The 18,528-nt window shown below is 41.4% G+C and overlaps 2 protein-coding genes across 15 annotated transcripts in view; both read left to right on the top strand.

Annotated features, from left to right (window-relative positions):
- The window catches only part of myo9aa (myosin IXAa), a 110,471-nt gene extending 108,184 nt beyond the window's left edge, over positions 1-2,287 (top strand). For 11 of the 14 annotated variants that reach the window (XM_030413693.1, XM_030413697.1, XM_030413699.1 and 8 more), the window contains 3 exons: positions 81-289; positions 426-568; positions 681-2,287. In XM_030413693.1, the coding sequence (XP_030269553.1) occupies positions 81-289; positions 426-568; positions 681-1,177 (849 nt within the window). In that variant the 3' untranslated portion in view covers positions 1,178-2,287. The remainder of the gene's footprint in view (positions 1-80; positions 290-425; positions 569-680) is intronic. The other 3 variants (XM_030413696.1, XM_030413694.1, XM_030413701.1) reach the window with 2 other exon arrangements.
- Positions 2,288-7,138: 4,851 nt separating this feature from the next.
- Positions 7,139-17,489, top strand: LOC115580344 (secretory carrier-associated membrane protein 2-like). Its single transcript, XM_030414604.1, has 9 exons — positions 7,139-7,322; positions 9,230-9,307; positions 9,398-9,484; positions 10,028-10,157; positions 10,253-10,381; positions 11,101-11,260; positions 11,879-11,980; positions 12,483-12,600; positions 15,100-17,489. The coding sequence occupies exons 1-9, from the start codon at positions 7,266-7,268 to the stop codon at positions 15,253-15,255; spliced, it is 1,017 nt and encodes a 338-aa protein (XP_030270464.1). The 5' UTR covers positions 7,139-7,265; the 3' UTR covers positions 15,256-17,489.
- Positions 17,490-18,528: the final 1,039 nt, after the last annotated feature.

Genomic DNA, 18,528 nt, shown 5'->3' with positions numbered 1-18,528 from the left:
CTGGTCAACTGCTTTCTCATGGAGCACTAATGTAATATTCACATTAGTGAGAGGACATCTGCCTTTGATTTGTCTCTTAGGGAAAAGGTCATGTACAGCGACTCAGCTACCACACGCCTTCGCCTCCAGTCAGTCCGCGGCTGCCATCTGTGGCTGATGCTGTGATTGAAGAGAGCGGTGATGAAGAGAGAGCCGACTCGTTCGCCGAAATCTCCGAGCATCAGCAGGCGGCCATGCAGCAGGAAGAGAGAGTGCTGACAGAGCAGATTGAGAGCCTGCAGAAAGAGAAGTAAACACTGCTCCTAAAATATGTGTCTGTAAATAACTGGATTTGCAGAAACATCACTAATGTTTTATTATGTTAGCAGTGGTTCGTCTTGTGTGCTGATGTCATGGGTTAATCTGGTGAAATTTTGTCTCTTCAGAGAGGAGTTGACTTTTGAGATGCTGACTCTGGAACCACGAGCATCAGATGATGAGACCCTGGAGTCCGAGGCCTCTATCGGTACCGCTGACAGCTCTGAAAACCTCAATGTTGACTCTGAGGGAACCATTTCGGACTTCTCTGGTATGCAGGAAATCATAACCCAACTTTTTATGCAAATGTTTTTTTGTGTATTGAAGTAGAACCGAGGACAAAACTTGACATATTTTGGCCTCTCTTCCCCTCTCATCCTCAGAGAGAGGTCCAGTGTTGACGTCCCCCTGGCCTCGGAGATCGGACGTGAAAAGCCCCCGACGCCACGCTCTCCGCCGGCAGCCTGAGTCCCTGGACTCAGTGGACTCTGTCTCCAGTGTTTCCTCCTACTCCTCCTCATCACACTTCCACCCATCATCCTCTTCTTCCTCTACCAACACCCGTCGCTTTCGTTTCCACGCCAAGTCCACAGGCTCAGGTTCATCCCAGGCTCAGTCACTCAATTCATCTCAAGCCTCCCGATCCGACAGCATCGACAGCAGCCCGACAGGAGATGTCGAAGGCGCGTATGACGAGAGGCCCCAGTTTACAAGCCGAGGGACCTTCAATCCAGAGAGGGGCAAACAGAAACTTAAGGGGGCCAAGCCTTCAACCTTGAGGCACTCCAGAGACTCCAGAGAAGGCGATGGCCCCAGCAGGGACCCTCCAGACCTACAACAGCAGGTGGTGTTGTATGGTAGTAATGAATTCATGGTATGAAGGACACTGGGACACCAAAGCATTCTCTATTCAACTCCCTGGCAGGTATACACCTTCTCAAACGGAGGTAACGCAATGGCGATTAATCTTCACTTCTCAAAACACTCTTGCTTCGCCTTTCTTTGTTAAAGTCTGCAAAGAAGTGTCCCCAAGTGCCGTGTACAGTGTTTCCACCCCCGGATGGACGGGGGGAACGTTTGGCAGAGGGACAGGAATCAGTGGAAGGACTCCTCCTCTGTGGATGAGACTGCCACCCATGCTCTCACAGTGCCTTGGCAGCTCTTTACTCAGCGCCAAGAGGAGACGTACGGAGCAGCAGGACAGAGATAAAGGGAATGTTGGAATATGCGGAAGACCACGTTGTATCAGGGAATGTTACAGAGCTGGAGAGCTGAAGCAGCGTACTACAGTAAATAAGAAGAAATCAGGCAACATCAGGCGTCACGGATGTTACAGTGAACTTGACGCTCACGATTATTAGCTGCTTTATGAGTTTACAGTTTATAACAATCAGTGTAAGCAGTTGTTGCTCTGTTATTACAAATTTATTTTCCCTTATTTAATAAATTTTAATGTCACAGAAATTCTTTATAGCATATAATATACTGGTATAAATACTGTACAAAGCCGGAACACCAGCCTCTGCTGGGTAGTTGAAGTCAATATTTATCTTTTGTTTTTGAGTATCTTGGTCAGAGATGTACGGATATGGGCCGTGGATGATTTATGTGTGTGTGCGTATGTGTGGCCATGTGCCAAGTGCTCATGCGTGACTGTGTGTATGTGTGAGAAAGAGAAAACCACTTCATGTGTTTAAAGTTTGTGCTGCTTTTCCCCCTCACAAGGGGAATACCGCCATCAAAGGGACCAAGTTCAGCTGGTGTGTGTTCCAGCCCCGGGGATCCCAGCTCTGTAAAGAATGTTGGACGTGTATAAAAATCCCTGCATTCACTGCTTAACAGCCATACAACAATTGTGATGTACAGTACAGTTCATATGTACAGTATAGTGGACAAATGCCATTCTATTCTTGAAATCTATTGTTACCCCACCCCACCTCCTGTCTCCAAAGTGTTTGCTCAACAGCAACCAAACATGAACATAAAATCAGCTTGTCTCTTGTCTTTATTATTGTCAGTGTTTGTGTGTTTGTGTTAATCATTCAGGCTGACATTCAAATAGACAACAGTTTCTCATTAAAATGTCAAAGCACTGAAGATGATGTATGAAAATATAGGCAGACATTTAACGAGCACAGGTGTCACTAGTTACATGAACTAAGGCTGTGTGTCACCAGAAGAATTCATAATAACTATATCGTCATGATATCTAAAGAATAATGTATGGAATCCCCACAGGTGAACTGACCCTTCTCAGATGCAGGTAGAGTGTCTTACTCTCATCTGTCAGCTCCTCTGTCCTGGTCGTATGTAGCAGCAGTAGCCCCAGACTGTGTCGTGGCAAGCTACTTCATTCTCCTCTTTCTTTAAGTTTTATGGCAGCAACCAGCAGGTAGCGACCAGCGTTAAGACTCACTGACGACACCTACTATGACAAAGCTAGAACAAGAAGAAATGGAAATGACTCAGAAGATGCTGGATTGTGAACACATTATTATTATTTGTGTATTTTTTTAATATCATTTTTAAAGCAACATTATGTAGAATTTGGCCTTTTGTGAAATCTGGCGCCCTCAACTGTTTGAGTGCAACACTGCTGTCATTGATACAGACAAACACAACTCAGTACGTCATAACAATGTGATGTGTTGAAGTGAAACTGAAACCACAGAAGCTAAATGGAATTCAGGTATTATTCATTTTATTTTGTGTCAGTACTGGCAGTAGAATGCTTACAGACCCGCCCAATCTACATACAATTATAAACAGAACACATGTAGATCTAGAGGGGGTGTCCAATGTCAGCCACTTGGATAATAAACCAATAAACAAACATGCTCCTATAAGCCCCAGTGAAATAAAATGTCAAAGGTGTAAAGGGGCTTCGGGTGTCAAGGGGTTCCAGAACAATCACAGTTTCCTCACTAGAATCCAATTCAACAAAAAAAAAATGTATTTTTGTCACGACTGCAGGGGTGGATGGGGAGCTGAACAGCCTCGGGAACAAAGGTTGCTCTCCTCCTCTGCATTCTGCAGCCCGGGCAGCTGAGCCGGCATCCTGAGAGGAGCCTCTCAAACACTCTGAACAGAGCGTGGGAGGGTCCTTTAGGATCCTGAAGGATCCTTAGCTGTCCTCAGTGTTTGCTGCTCGCACACGGGGGAAAGTGCTCTGACCGGCAGTCCAATGATTTTAAAGCAGACTGTGCTCTGCAGGCATGTCCTGATTTGCACGCTTATGGAGTGGAACCAGCAGGTGAAGGAGAAAGTGATGACACTCTCTATGAAGGAGTAATAAAATGTCAGAAGAATGTTCTTATTGAACCCGAAAGTGTTGAACTTCCTCATCAGATCCCGCTGCTGCTGCTGCTGCTGCTGCTGGCATCTCCTGAGAATCTGATGTGGGGCAGCCAAGAAAGCACAATAGGGCCTAAACAGACCAGAGTTTCTAGCTGGCAATCTGAGGGGGGCGAGGTTCTCAATGTGTCAGGGACAGATTCGGAATGAGAGTGAGTCCAACCCAGGTGCCATTCCCACCTTTCTTAAGCCTTCACAAAAAGGCGTTGTCGCACCATGATTGGCTGGGAGGTAAATGCCCCAAGCTTCTTCCACTCCTCTTTTAGGAGTCAGTCTCTCCACCCTGCACACAGGTGAATCCCTGCAATTAGTCCAGAGCGAATTAGCAAAATGAGCCCAAAACAAAGAAAGATAACAAGTCTCAAACAATGGGACTGATCGATTTATGTACACATGTTGTGTACACGTCTCAATGTCATCTCTAAAAAAGACACAAAAACTGAGCTAATATACAATGGCGCCTCCGAGAGAAGAATTTAGCATTGGTTAGTTATAAAGATCAATTGTCAATGACTAATTATGTATCATTGCAAAATCAATACAACACACCAGTACGATTAATAAAAGAGTGTGCCAACCTTCAGTGTTTAAGTGAGAACAACATAAGGGAAAAGTTATAGTCTCACCTTGAAGAACTGTAATTTGTAGTATTACAGTCATGCTGCAGTTTCAGCAGCACAGCTAGACCAATTTATGTATATTACATTGAACTAATCGTACCTTTTGAATTGATTTATAGTATTGATAAGCAGTTTAATGTTACATTGATTCTGCCTGCATGCATTAGCCTTGCTTCAGGGTTATTTTGTCTCACTCAAGGAAATTAAAAATAAAAGTAGAAGTTCAGGCTTCTTTCTCTCTGGAGAACAGAGACGGTATGATGTTTCTGTGTTGCTGGCCTACATTGGTTCACTCCTGCTTCTCTCCTGGAAATTCACTTGACTACTAAACTTTAAAGATCAGGATTAACTTAAGCCAGGACTCTTTTGACTGTCACAGAAACTGGCTCTGCTCTAAATCTAACGAACTCCTCCTCAGCTACTGAAACTCAGCATACCTCTTGCCCAAGTCCATTTGTTTCATCACCTTTGATTATCACAAAGTTTCCAGCCATAAATAGACATAGAAATGGAGAGAAGATATTGTGTAAACTGTAATGAAAGTCAAAGATATCACAAGATTTCTTAATAATTAGGGGGAAAGTTGTAAATGTCATTATATGATTGATAATGAGTTCAAACAAACCATGAAAAGGCTTCTAAATGTTCTGTTGTGTCCTCATGAAGTGGATGTTTCAAAATGTGAAGGTAACTCATCTTCACTGTTTGTTCTGTCATATTAGAAATATGTCTGCACACAGCTTGGTTAGTTGAAATATCTGTTTATTTATAAAGCATTAATATTTATTTCAGCGAGAGGTGCAAAATACAGACGCCCACAGGCAGTGGTGTAAGATGTGTTCTGATATCATTCAAAATGTAGAAGTTAAAAAGTATTAGCCTTAGTGAACCTGGCTAATGTCAGAACTGTACATACTATTTTAATGGGCTTCAATTAGTGGTGCATTAATGTGTTTATCACTTTAATATGGCAGCTGATAACAGTGGGACTAACTTTAACCTTTTATGGTTTCATTTATTCGCTTATTTATATTTGATATAAATAATCTAAATCTGTAAAGTAACTTGTCATCAAAATATCAAATAAAAATCTGTTGTTTCCCAGTAAAATGTACTGGAGAAGATGTAAAAAGGAGTTAATGTACCTTGAAATTTTAATTTACAATATCAAAGACGTAATAATACAAATTCAGAAATAATAAACAAGCTGTTCTCGGAGGAGACTAAGGTCCCAGAACACTGAAGATAGAGAGGTGGCAGGGTCCGCCACATATAAACAAAGTAAACAGTATAAACTGTGTTGTCCTTCCAGCTCAATTTGTTTATTTAATTAATTTGTTTGTTTAGGCATAAAACAATCAGCCAGTGAAGATCTTCCTCTTCTAAAAAAAATGTCTTTCTCAAAACTACGTAGTGCTCCTTTAATTTGTGTACCGTATTCATTGAACCAAAAAAAAAACTGTCCAAATCAGTGAGGGGATGCAGAAGACCCGTCATCTGCAGCATTAATTTATTTTTGCTCATCAGATTTCAGAGATGTTCGCCTCCTCACTATGTTGACGTCGACTGACCTCCAGCTGTGTTTGCAGAGGTCACAGCTGCAGTTGACCTCTGCACCTCCTTCTTCAACACATTTTGAGCTTTTCATCCATTTATGAAAGAAGCACAAACCAGCAAGGCCAGCAGTTTCCATGTTTTGTCCTCTGTGTTTATTCAGTTCCTTCACACGTGCTTCTTTTCACCTACCAAGGCTGAAACAGTGTGTTTTCTAGGACAGTTTCAGAAAATCTGATCTTTGGATCCTGGAGAGACAGATTCAGGGTTGAAGGTGAAACTTACAGTTTAATTGTAAATACCAGAAGAGGAATAGCTGCAGGTTTCACAGCAGCGTCGTAGGTTGCTTTTAATAAAGGAGCAGCAGCATTGGCAAAGTGAAGTACCTGCTGAAACAGGCCTTGAATAGAGTGGTTGGTTGTTAGTAGTAGTAGTTAGCATCAGGTTCCCTTGTGTCAAAGTCAAAGAGTTTTCACTTAAATGCCTGAAATAAGATCTGTGGTCATTACAGGCTAAAGATATTACAGTCTGTGTAGTGTATGTAGTCTGTTTATAGCTAACATTAGCTTTTTACTGCTAGCAATTTAATGTATGCCTCAAAAATCACAAAAGGGTGTTTATCTGAATCAAAACTTGTCAGTATCATAAACTTGTGTATGCCACAGGTATTATATTCAGCGATAGGCCAAAATCTAATTTAAAAATCTCACAGGCTTTTCATCCCTGCTGGAAAAACCACATAGACCAGCACCAAAACACAACATATGCTGGTCTAGCTGGTGTCTAGCTGGTGACGTCTAGCTGGTGACTGGCATATTGTGTGACTGCACAGTTGCTGGTGACCAGTCACTAGCAAGCCCGGCATATGCTTGTGTTTTGGTGCTGGTTTGGTGCTGGTCTATGCTGGTTTTTCCAGCAGGGATGGACGGAACCAGACCGATGCTAACTTCCAGGTTAGCCTTCAAAAAAATGTCGTCCCTGCACCACAATACAGACTGTGATCAAACTTGAACTTAGTTATGTTCTATGGGACGCAAGCAGTAAAACATTCTGAAAACATGAAGTTCACATCAAAAGTTTTATATTTATTCAGTTGTTCTTGAATTCAACAATTCCGACGGCACCTGAAGGCAACCTAAGGCCTTGAAGTCCAGAAGAGTTCTGTTTGTTTTGTTTGTTGGTCCAACACAACACAACACAACACAAGACTCAGACTGTCACGAGGACGCACAGTTGAAACCAATTTCTCAAATTAAGTCTTCACTGATTTGAAGTGTCTCGAGGACAGGCGGCCTCCGGGCGGTGACGCGAGCCACTCATCGACCCACGCATGCGCAGAGCCGCAGTGTCACAGTGCACCATCAGGAGCAGCAGCAGCAGTAGCAGCGGTCTGGACGCGGTCGTGTTGTTTATTTCACTCAACATAAACTTTTCACCACAATGTCGGGCTTTGACAGCAACCCGTTCGTGGACCCGGTGGACGTGAACCCGTTCCAGGTGAGACGGTTCTGTCGCTGTCTGCGTTTGGACCGAGTTTGAAAGACTTTGTGTGTGAACCCTGGAGGAGATATGCTGCAGCACAAACCTGTTTGGTTGGTTGCTGGGTTTGGCCTCAGCATTTCCTGGCTAAGAATCGTCACTATTATGAAGTATGACACGTTGGAGGCCAGTGATGAGATTTTTTTTAATAGAGATTATCTGTAAAAACGGTGTGTTCGCGCTGTGGGAGGGCTTTAAACTCACCTGCGCAGGTAAGCAGAGTGACGAGCAGGTGCCTGCTGATATTTAGCTGTCCACCTGTCTCTCGTCTTCAATACGCTGGAGATAGAAACTCAAAAGCAGGTTTAGTGGGATTTAAAGTCGCATTTTGTCGCCTTATTGAGTCTGTATGAGGAGCTGACTGTTGATCTGTAGTGTGATTATCTCACCCGGGTGTTCTCAGGTGTAACAGCTCCAGGAGCTTATGCTGAGGGTAAACACATCTCTGGACTTGTGGCATATTTGCTTAAAGAAAAGGCGACATTTGCTTGTTCAAACCTATTAAATTGAGGTTTTAACAGAGACAAATGTGTTGAAGGAGCCAGAGTGTATAAATAACTAATGTGGTGTGTCTTCCTGAACTGGTTCAGGACTCTGCTCACTGCTCACACACACCCACACATAACTCCGGATTAATAACTGAAGACTCATGGCCTCTCAGCACTACATCCAGCAGTGGAATGTAACTAAATACATTGACTCGAGTACTGTAGCTCTAATTAAGTACAAACTCTAGGTTTAGATGGGTGGGCTGACCTTTAATCTCAATATTTTAAATCTCCTCAAAAGCACTCCATGAATCAAATTATGTTTGATTCTGTCACTGGGTAAAAAATCAAATATCATGATAGTATTGCCCAAATATATCAATTAGAGCCCAGCCCACATATGAGTTTTGGGCCACGTACCGATTTTCGTCAGTAAAACATTTCAAAATCAATATATCAGCTGATATCCACAATTAAAGGATAGTGACAGATGTATCAGCTGAAATCCACATATACTGGGGCAATTAAAGAAAAATGATGAATATATCAGCAATGGACACGTCATTGATATGCAAAAGAAAAGTGTTTGATAGTTTTGGCTCACAGAGTGTTTTACAAACCGACCTGGAGAATAACACAAGCTCATCCACCAGGGTGAAACATGAGAGCTGCTGGAGAGGAAGTAGTGAATAAAAAAGATCCAGTCAGCTCGCCAGGATGACTCTATTTTAACTTATTTATATAATTTTGTTTGTTTGTTTATGTGTTAACATCATTATAACCTGTGTGTCCTGATGAAGAGGTGAAATCCAACCTTTGTTCACCTGGTCCTTTTTAAAGTGATCAATTACTATCGAATAAAGCAAACTTTTACTTGTAATAAGAGTATTTTCAAGTGTGGTGTTATAACATTTACCTCAGGATCCAGACCACTCATGAAATCCTTAAAACAAACCTGTTTCTTCTTATATGCAAATGTTTTTAATTTCAGTAGTTTAAATTCTGGGCAGAAGATGTCTCATACTTCTCTGTAAAGTCCATTCTCTGTGTACAGTATTAGAACGGGAGGCTTCAAGTTTCTCCATCAAACCTGTGTACACTGAATATTGATGTCATAAATCCTGCTCATAGGCCTGCCTCTGAAGTTAGATTTGTACAGTAAATGTACACTTTGAGCAATTAATGTGAAAACAATCTTTCAGTGTCAAACTATGCATTTACATCATTTTACAAAACGAAACTCAAACATTAAACTGTTGGAGAAGGAGAAAAACACTCACTTGCCTGGAGGGAGACTTGCTTACTTATACAGTAAAGGAGCTGAATACTTTCACAGCTGATAACTTCTAACACAAGTGTTGTTTGATCTGTTTTTAGGATCCCTCCATCACACAAGCCACGAGCGGAGCCGCTGAAAACAATGGGGAGTTCAACCCATTCTCTGCTATTGACATGGTGAGCTCCTCCGTTTCTTACTCTAATGACTGAGGTGATGTTCGAGGTCACTCAGTTACTTAAAAAAATCAATCCTCAATCATCTCGCAGGGAAACCACACCGGCACGACCATCCCCGTCTCTGGTTCCTCGTCTCAACCCGCCGTCCTGCCGACATCTGTGGAGCAGAGTGCTCAAGTGAGTCCAACACACATTTGGAAATGAAGTAAATTAAATGAGCTGCTATGAAATCGCGGTGGAGATCAACCAAAGTGCAGCTGTCTTTGTGGCCTCAGATAGGACATAATTATTCACTGCTCTGTTTAATGAGTGAATTGAGAAAGCGACCAGTTGGACCACAGCAAGGATGAAGGTTCATGCTGATATCTGAGAATTAAAATAAAATCAGATACACATGCAGATGTAGGGTTTTTCAAATACTTTACATTTTTGAGTCCTTAAACTTGAGTTATTGTTACACAGAAATTGTGACCAAGAACCACAAATTTTTTCAGTTTACATATTTATAATATCTCGTCACTTATTGGCCAACGATGGAAACATTTTGTCCTGAGGAGCTGCTGTCAGAGCTCAAGTGTTCGTGGGAGGATGTGCTGTTGCCTGTGGAGAAGTTCATGTATCACATGGCTTTTAGAAGGAAAAATGTAACATGGAGTTGTAGTGACGTAGTGACAATATTGAACACGGTGTAAAGAGCGCACCTCTTCCATCCTCCACCAGGCGAGTGCAGCTGCTGGCCAGGCGGACCTGATCAGACAGCAGGAGGAGCTGGAGCGTAAAGCAGCCGAGCTGGAGCGGAAGGAGCAGGAGCTACAGAACAGGGCAGCCGGCCGAGCAACAAACACTGGTGGTAAATTGGTGTAAACCGATGTTGTACATACGAGCCATAAGAATCTACACACCAGCCACAATGTTAATCCAGCTGGGAATGTTTGTGTCCGCCAGCTAAAGAGAACAACTGGCCTCCTCTTCCCAAGTTCTTCCCTGTGAATCCCTGCTTCTATCAGGACTTTGAGGAGGACATCCCAGAGGAGTACCGCAGGATCTGCAAGAGGATGTATTACCTCTGGATGTGTACGTAGCCCTGCATCAGTCTTTGTTCAGTGCCTCTGCTTAAGATCTGACGTCTTTATTTGTCATATATGATAAGAGATCTTATTTAAACACTGAGGTGTGCAATAACCAAGGATTACTACACCTGATGCACACATATGTCAGCATCTTCATAATATTAACAAAAAAATCATGACACAACATCTTCATCTCTATCTATTTCCTAAACAATATTGATTAATTGAAAGGCCATCTGACAGCCCTGGCAGTTTATTGAATTGTTACATTAATTTTTAAGCAAAAATAGCGTAAAGAGAGTAAATGAAGAGTATTTGGGTTTTGGACTGTTAAGAGGACAAAAGAAACAATAAAAAAAAAAAATTCAGTGCATTTTATTTACTAAATGATTTGCTGACAATAAAAAAAATAATCAAAAATTGATTATTTTCAGTTCGACAGCTTTTAAAATCCAGAATGTTGCATTGAACCCGACTGCTTGTACCGAACCCGACTGCTGGTACCGAACCCGACTGCTGGTACCGAACCCTCTCATCTATCACACATCCTACACATTACAATCAAATCATCACTCACAACTGTTTCTTCCTCTGACAGAGCACCAAAGATGGTTCACGTGAAGAAGACTCACAACTCCAAGCAGAGTCCAATGTACATGTTGATGATAGTTCCTGTTTCACCTCCCTCAGTCCAGTTCATTGCTCTCCTTTGTGTCTCTGCAGTCCACAGTGCCACGCTCTTCCTCAACGTGATGGCCTGCCTGGCCTACTTCACTGCAGACGCTCAGAATGGTGTTGACTTCGGTCTGTCCATCCTCTGGTTCCTCCTCTTCACCCCTGTGTCCTTCATCTGCTGGTACCGGCCCGTCTACAAGGCTTTCAGGTACGCTGGTTTAGTAGCGTTGTGCTGAAATATTCTCAAGTTTGCATTACAGACAGGATGTAACTGTTTTGTCTTGCAAGCAGAAGAAATAGGGACATATGCAGATGAAGTAGTTAGCAGTGTTTCCTTTTTTTTTTTTCTTTTTTTACTCAATACAACTTTGTGAACACCTTCATCCTCCGACTCAGCCAGAGGGGTGAGAGGAAGTATGTGGGATCCACTCTGTACTCAGCTGCCTCCATTTCTAATATTAGAAGATGCTAATACCTGAGTTTACTTGCCTACAGTTCAGTGCTTTAATTCGATTTTTTTCCACTATGAAAATGTTTTTCCTCTAACACTCATTTTGCTGCAGAGGAGACGCATCCAAAACAACATTAAGACCTCACTCTGAACAATTTATATTTTAATATCTGCAAAATTAAGTTTCTTTGAAGGTTTTAAAGAATATTGTTTTATTTCTGTGGTCTTAGAGAAACCTTCATTATATTTTATATGTGTATGTATTGAACCACTTCTTTATATCTCCTATATCTGACAGTCTGGCAGTGAACCTTTTAAAGAACCTGTAATATCATTAACAATATGTCCTTTGTGTCGTCTGTTTGTTCTCTCTAGGTCTGACAGCTCTTTCAGCTTCTTCTTCTTCTTTTTTGTCTTTTTCTTCCAAGTGGCAGTCTACATCATCCAGTGTGTCGGGATCCCTAAGTGGGGAAACAGGTGAGTGGAGAGATTTGTAACTGCATGTTGGGTGAAAGACTGGAGGTGTGGTGTTGATGCACGAGACAGTTGGTCATTGCTCTTAACATCTTTATATTTTCACTATGAGTGTGTGCACTGTGCTGTGGGTAGATTCATAGTAAATGTGGGTACACGCATGTGTTGGTGTGTTTCTTCATTCACATCTATGTGTTTGTGTGTATTCCCGCTCTGTATCTTCTCTTTTACATTTCTTTGACAGATTCCTGCTGACCTAACTTGTCTGGGTTGCTGCTTTGTAAGTGTGGGACTTTTCTCGTCAGGTTTCTTCTCTATAATCACGTAATATTTAAGGCTTTTTCCATCATTCCTGCTTTTCATTGGTCACTTGGGGCAGGTCAAGGTTTAAGCTCCTTTCTCTTTATTTGAGTTATTTTAAAAGTATTTGTCATGTCACAAATTTCTGCTGTACGCCGTGTGCACTCAGAAAAGACACATCTGTTTTTATGTCTTTTGTCGTCAGTGGATGGATCGCATCCATCAGCATGATCCGCATAAACTTGGCCGTGGCCGTGGTTATGATGGTGGTGGCAGGTTTTTTCACCGTAAACGCCTGCCTGGGTGTCATCCTGCTGAAGATGGTACGTTAATGTTTCACCTCACAAAAGGGAATATTGAGCCATGTTACAGTTACCCTATTTGAGTATTAACCAGTGGAGTTAAATATACAACTTGCCTGTGGGTAGGTTACATAATCTACATATTTTGCTATTTTAAGATGAGATGCAGTCTCAACATACTGTACATCTGCAGTAAAATTAAAGATGCTGGAGCTTTATAATAAATTAAACTTGCCCCAAATAGAAAGTCGAACACAGTGCAGCAGATGTACTGTATATAAATGTATTCTGTCTGAGGCTTTGTATAGTTTATTTCCTCTTCAACTCTGTGAGGGTGCATACAGATCAAAGCAGGAAACAAAAAAAGAGAAACTAACAATTGGTGGGCACAAGATTTTGAACAGCAGCTGCAGCGAGACGGCAACCGAGGCATCTGACGGAATATCGAGATTTAAAAACTGCTCAAAGGTTATGAAGGTTTAGAAACAGTCTAAGCAGGTCAGGAACCGGATTATATAAACAGTTTATCTGGAAAGAGACCTTCATAGAACCACTTTGTGCATAGCAAAGAAAATAAAAATATTCTGATTAAGTGCTTTGAGGCATAGCACAGTGTATCTGATCACTTTGTAAGGCGTCCTTGTAATCAGTTAAAGGAAAACTGTTATTCTCATTTTTCAGGTTCATCATTTTACTTTGTCTTACTACTAGAATAGGTTTATATGCTTAATACCAAGGGTGTCACCAAAATGTGACCAAAATTAAGTCACAATCTTGAACTTTGAATTAAAAAATGGAATCGTCGATGCTGCGACGCCCCCATGTCACGTCCGGTTGGCTTGCTAAGTGGAAAAAAACACACCTGTGTTGAAGTGCTGCGAGTCAACCTCCTCTAACTTAGCTACTACTAGCTAAGCCAGTAGCTATTAGCTACAGCCAGCCAAACGATAGCATGGTGTTAGACCATTCCTGTTCGGCTCCCTGACCGTGGTCGGGAAGCACAGTGGAGATGATTTCCTCCAAGGCGAAGTTTGTGTTTATCCTCGGAGTGAACCCCCTTTCACGTGTTAAGCTGGTCGGGAAATAATACCAGGGAGCTCTGCTGTATCTTGAGGAGCCGTCGCTTTTATTCACAGCCAAACTGCAGCCTATACTGTACACTTTACTGCTGTCACTACTACTGCTACTCCTTTCACTTGTCCCTCCTCTCCCATTCATTCACTGTCCACATGCACACACGCTCCCTCACTCTCACTCGCCCACTCGCACCTTACGCACACACACCGCCCTATTCCTGAAAGGGGCTACACCACTCTTACAACAATGGCAACTGCAGATGCAGGAGACCCATCGACAGAACTTGAACCCCCTCCTCTTTTACTGAAGTCGCTGGTGTGGTGGTATTTAGGATTTCCAGTGAGTTATGTTGACAACGTTTGCGTTGTCGTCAAAGCCACAGTTTGCAAGCTCTGCAGAAACTAGATGGCAGGTTATTTTGTTTAAGTTTCCAATTGACTGAATATATAAGTTATCATTACATTATGTTGTTAATAAATGTTTTAAATTTGACAATGTAGTGTGGTACCTTGTGAACAAAAGTCAGATTTATCTTGCATAAAGTCTAGTCTAAAAATGGCATAGCAACCTGTGCTTTAAAAAAAAAAAAATGTAAGAATTGAATTGATCTGTGACCTTAGACCTTATACAGCCGAAACAATGCAACAACAAAACCACAAGGTCTGCCTTAAGAAGGGACTGTGTAGTCCCTCTTAGGTCCAACTCCTTTGGTCAATTATGTTTCTCTGTAAGAGCATCTAAATTACGGAACGAATTGCCAGTGGAAATTAGAAATTGCACCTCCCCTCATACATTCTCCCACCGTCTTAAAGACTGGCTTTTAAGCAATCAAAAATGTGAACATCTTTGATAGTATTTAATCTGAATGCATGCTTGTCTGTTGCGATGTGATATTGAAGCTGTCCTGTAACCCATGGTGGTTTGTATGAATGGATGTATGGCTATATGTTTTAATGTTTTAATGGAGCCAGTCTTTGGCATCATGTTATAATGTTATTATCTGTTGCTGTGTGTACTCTCTATATGTCTTTATTCTTTTAGCCACCCTGCGCCTAGCTTAACATCTTGCCAAAGGACTACAGTTGAAAATTAGCCTGCTGGCTAACACTGGCACATTTACAGAAATGTCAATTAATTTGCACTGTCCTTTAAATAAATAAATAAATAAATGAAATGAAATGAATCAAAAATGTAATCTATTCGAGGATTTGGAGAATCATGACACCCCTATTAAGTACTGATAAAAAAAACTGTCCAGTGCAGCTTTCTGTGGGACTTTTTAACTTTAAGTACCTTTATGAACACTAAAGGAACAGGAAAAAAACAATTATAGGGCTCCTTTAAATTGGAATCTCTAATCCGAATGATTTCAGTCGGAGTAAAGAAATATAATCTATGTTTCACAGCTTCTGCCCTAATCTGTATCCCTTCCCATCCCTCCAGGTCCACTCTAAGTACAGACGGACAGGTGCCAGCTTCTCCAAGGCCCAGCAGGAGTTCTCACAAGGAGTCCTGACCAGCCGAACTGTCCAGAATGTTGCAGCAGGTGCTGCTACCTCTGCTGCCCAGGGAGCCTTTGGCAGGAGTCAGGGAAATTAGGCTGTTTCCCACATCCAGAGTGCCTCAGGCTAGTCTCTTCTCTGACCAACATACTAGACTAACCTGTCCCTACATTCTTCTTCTGGGTTCAGGGGATGGGGGGTTGATTATTTAATGAATAGGGCCAGAAAACTAGTTACTTATGATGGGGCAAATTCTTCAGCTGAGTCCTCATTCACCACTGACAGAGTTTGGTATGTTACAGACGGCAAGCATGCACATTTCCTCGCTGTTATTTAATCCTTGTCAGTATACAGCATGTTCAAAATTCATGCTAGTAGAAGCTATTCTATTCTGGGAAATGTAGGACATCGTAAACTGAAGTTGACCTGAACAAGGTAGAAAAGGAGACAAAACAAGTGTGACAAGAGTTAATTGGTAATACTGGATTTAGTGATAAGATGCATTGATTTCATTGTTTCAAGGGAAATTCTGGTATTGTATGACCTGTGCCCTGCATTTTCATGTTTTGGTTGTAAATGATTTACCAAAGTTTTGGTCTGGCAGACAGTTCAGCTGGCAGCCATGACTCTGCTGCAGTGGCTATAATGAAATCATTGTGACCAAAAGGTTCGCTCGAGGAGAAGTCTTGCTCTGAAATCTTACAAGATGAATTGCTACAGTTCCTCGTCTGGATTGTCTTAAATCACTTCAGTAGTTGGCCGTGACTTTGGAAACAAATTTCTCACCGGCAGTTGTTGTAGGTAAACTCCAAACTCCTCTCTCCAGCTCTGACTCACGTTTCCACTGCTGTCTTCCTGCAACAACTTCTTATGCAAGATTTCAGAGCGACACTTTTCCCTGAGTGAGACTTGTGTCTGTGGTTCCAACAATGATCTTATTGATTAACTAACAGGTCTAACTCGGTGGGAATCTCAGCCTGTGAGTAAAAACAAGCACCTCCAGTGGATGCAGCTCTGACGGTCACAGTTGACCCTACAGCTTGTGTTTCAGCCACTGCAGCCGTGCCAGCTGAGGCAATGTGCTGGGCCGATCCCAAAATCTTTGATAAGAATGAACGAAACACGTAAATATAAGGCCCAGGTTTAAAAATACCAGATTCCTGTTTAAGTGCAGATATCATTAAGGTTCTAGAAATAAATTACAGGAGCCTCAAAACACTGCGAAGAGTTGGGTTGTATAAAAAGCATGTAGTACTTGACATGAGAATGTTTTTACCATCAGATAATGATGACTGGATCCACATAATGTATGTATACATATTTTTGTCTTGACAGCAGCATCTAGAGGTTTACAGGGTGACCAGGCTGTCTTTCTCCTGCCTTATGAACATTTTTACATTCGGTACACTTTATATGAGTTTTGCTTGCTTCAGGTAATCTCACTGGTTGCCCTGTAAATGAGATGCATCCTGTTTCATGTTACACTGCTGATGAACACAGTTTCTGTTTTAACTTTGCTCGCTACATTTAAAGTTTTCATGTGTAGGATAAACTGATGATTAATGAAGGTGTCGGGATGAAGGTTCTTTTTATTTCTACTGTTTTAGTCAGCTAACTGATTTGGATGAAGTAAGACAGAAAGCTCTTTTAAAGAGCAGATGGAGAAGAGGTTTAACTTGGAAGGTACATGTTAATTACTTTATGTTAGGAATAAAAAAATTTTTTTGTATTTTATGGAGCCTTGTTGTGATTAAAAGTGAAAGACTTGGTGCAGGTTTATCAATGTAAAGTTACTGACATAGTATAGAATTAGAGGTATTAGTGCTTGATGAGCAGAAAGAACAATATTTATCTGTTGATTATTCGTTCGGTTGACTTTGTACCATGTAGACACAAGTCATGTGTTACTCAATAGTCACAGATGGTTGGTATTTTCTAGCTGTACCTACTTGATGTTAGGCATTAGCATTCAGTTTTTCTTGTTTATAATATATATATATATATATATTCTGTATAATTCTAGTCATTTATTACTGTAATACTGAATCACTTTGTTCAGGAGTAGCCTCAGTGCCTTTAAGTCAATGAAACCTACCATTTTTTGTGTGGGGATTGGAGCACAAGGCTGTTGGTTATTAATGTTTGTCTGATTATGTTCATCTTTACAAAGAAATATGTTTTATGGTGAAGTTTCTTTTTCTTGTTCAGAATGTGTATTAAGGTGTTGTACATATTTGTGACTTATTTAAAAAGTTTAATTGAGGTGAATTTGGTGGAATCGGTTCTCAGTTCTTAACCTTGAATAAACTGTCTGTATTTTCTCCTTTGAAAGCTTGGGTTATATTTTATAAACTAAATTATGTAAAATACACTCAGATGAGGTCCAAGACATATCTGTGTAGAGGTGTAGCATCTTAATAAGGTTATGTTCTCTGTGAGTCGGTTATATAGTTTTAATTCTTTATTCTGCCAGCTGTGTTCTAAGACCGCAATGCTGTAAAGCAGTGATCGTAAATGAAAAAATTGTAGTACTACACCATCACACCTCCTCCTCCATGCTTCACGGTGGGAACCATGCATGTAGAGACCATCCGTTCACCTTTTCTGCATCCCAAAGATCTTAAATTTGGACTCATCAGACCAAAGCACAGATTTCCACTGGTCTAATCTTCATTCCTTGTGTTTCATGGCCCAAACAAAGCTCTTCTGCTTGTTGCTTTCAGCAGCTATTTGACCATAAAGACCTGATTCGTGCAGTCTCTGAACAGTTGATGTAGAGATGTGTCTGCTACTAGAACTCTGTGTGACATTCATCTGGGCTCCAATCTGAGGTGCTGTTAACTTGCAATTTCTGAGTCTGGTGACTCAGATGAACTTATCCTCAGCAGCAGAGGTGACTCTTGGTCTTCCTTTCCTGGGGCAGTCCTCATGTGAGCCAGTTTCGTCGTAGCGCTTGATGGTTTTTGCAACTTCACTTGGGGACACATTAAAAGTTTTTGCAATTTTCCGGACTGACTTACCTTCGGTTCTTAAAGTAATGATGGACTGCAGTTTCTCTTTACTTAGCTGATTGGCTCTTGCCATGATATTAATTCTAACAGTTTCCAAATAGGGCTGTCAGCTGTGTACCAACCTGACTTCTGCACAACACAAGTGATGGTCCCAACCCCATTAAGAAGGCAAGAAACTCCACAAATGAACCCTGACAAGGCACACCTGTGAAGTGAAAACCATTTCAGGTGACTACATTCATGAAGCTTATTGAGAGAAGACCAAGGGTTTACAGCGCTGTCAACAAAGCAAAGGGTCGCTACCTTGAGGAATCTAACATATTTAGAGTTATTTCACACTTTTTTGTGTACTACATAAT

Source organism: Sparus aurata, chromosome 4 (assembly GCF_900880675.1).
Source record: "Sparus aurata chromosome 4, fSpaAur1.1, whole genome shotgun sequence".
Classification (NCBI taxonomy): Eukaryota; Metazoa; Chordata; class Actinopteri; order Spariformes; family Sparidae; genus Sparus; species Sparus aurata.
This window is presented reverse-complemented; position numbering and strand designations above follow the sequence as displayed.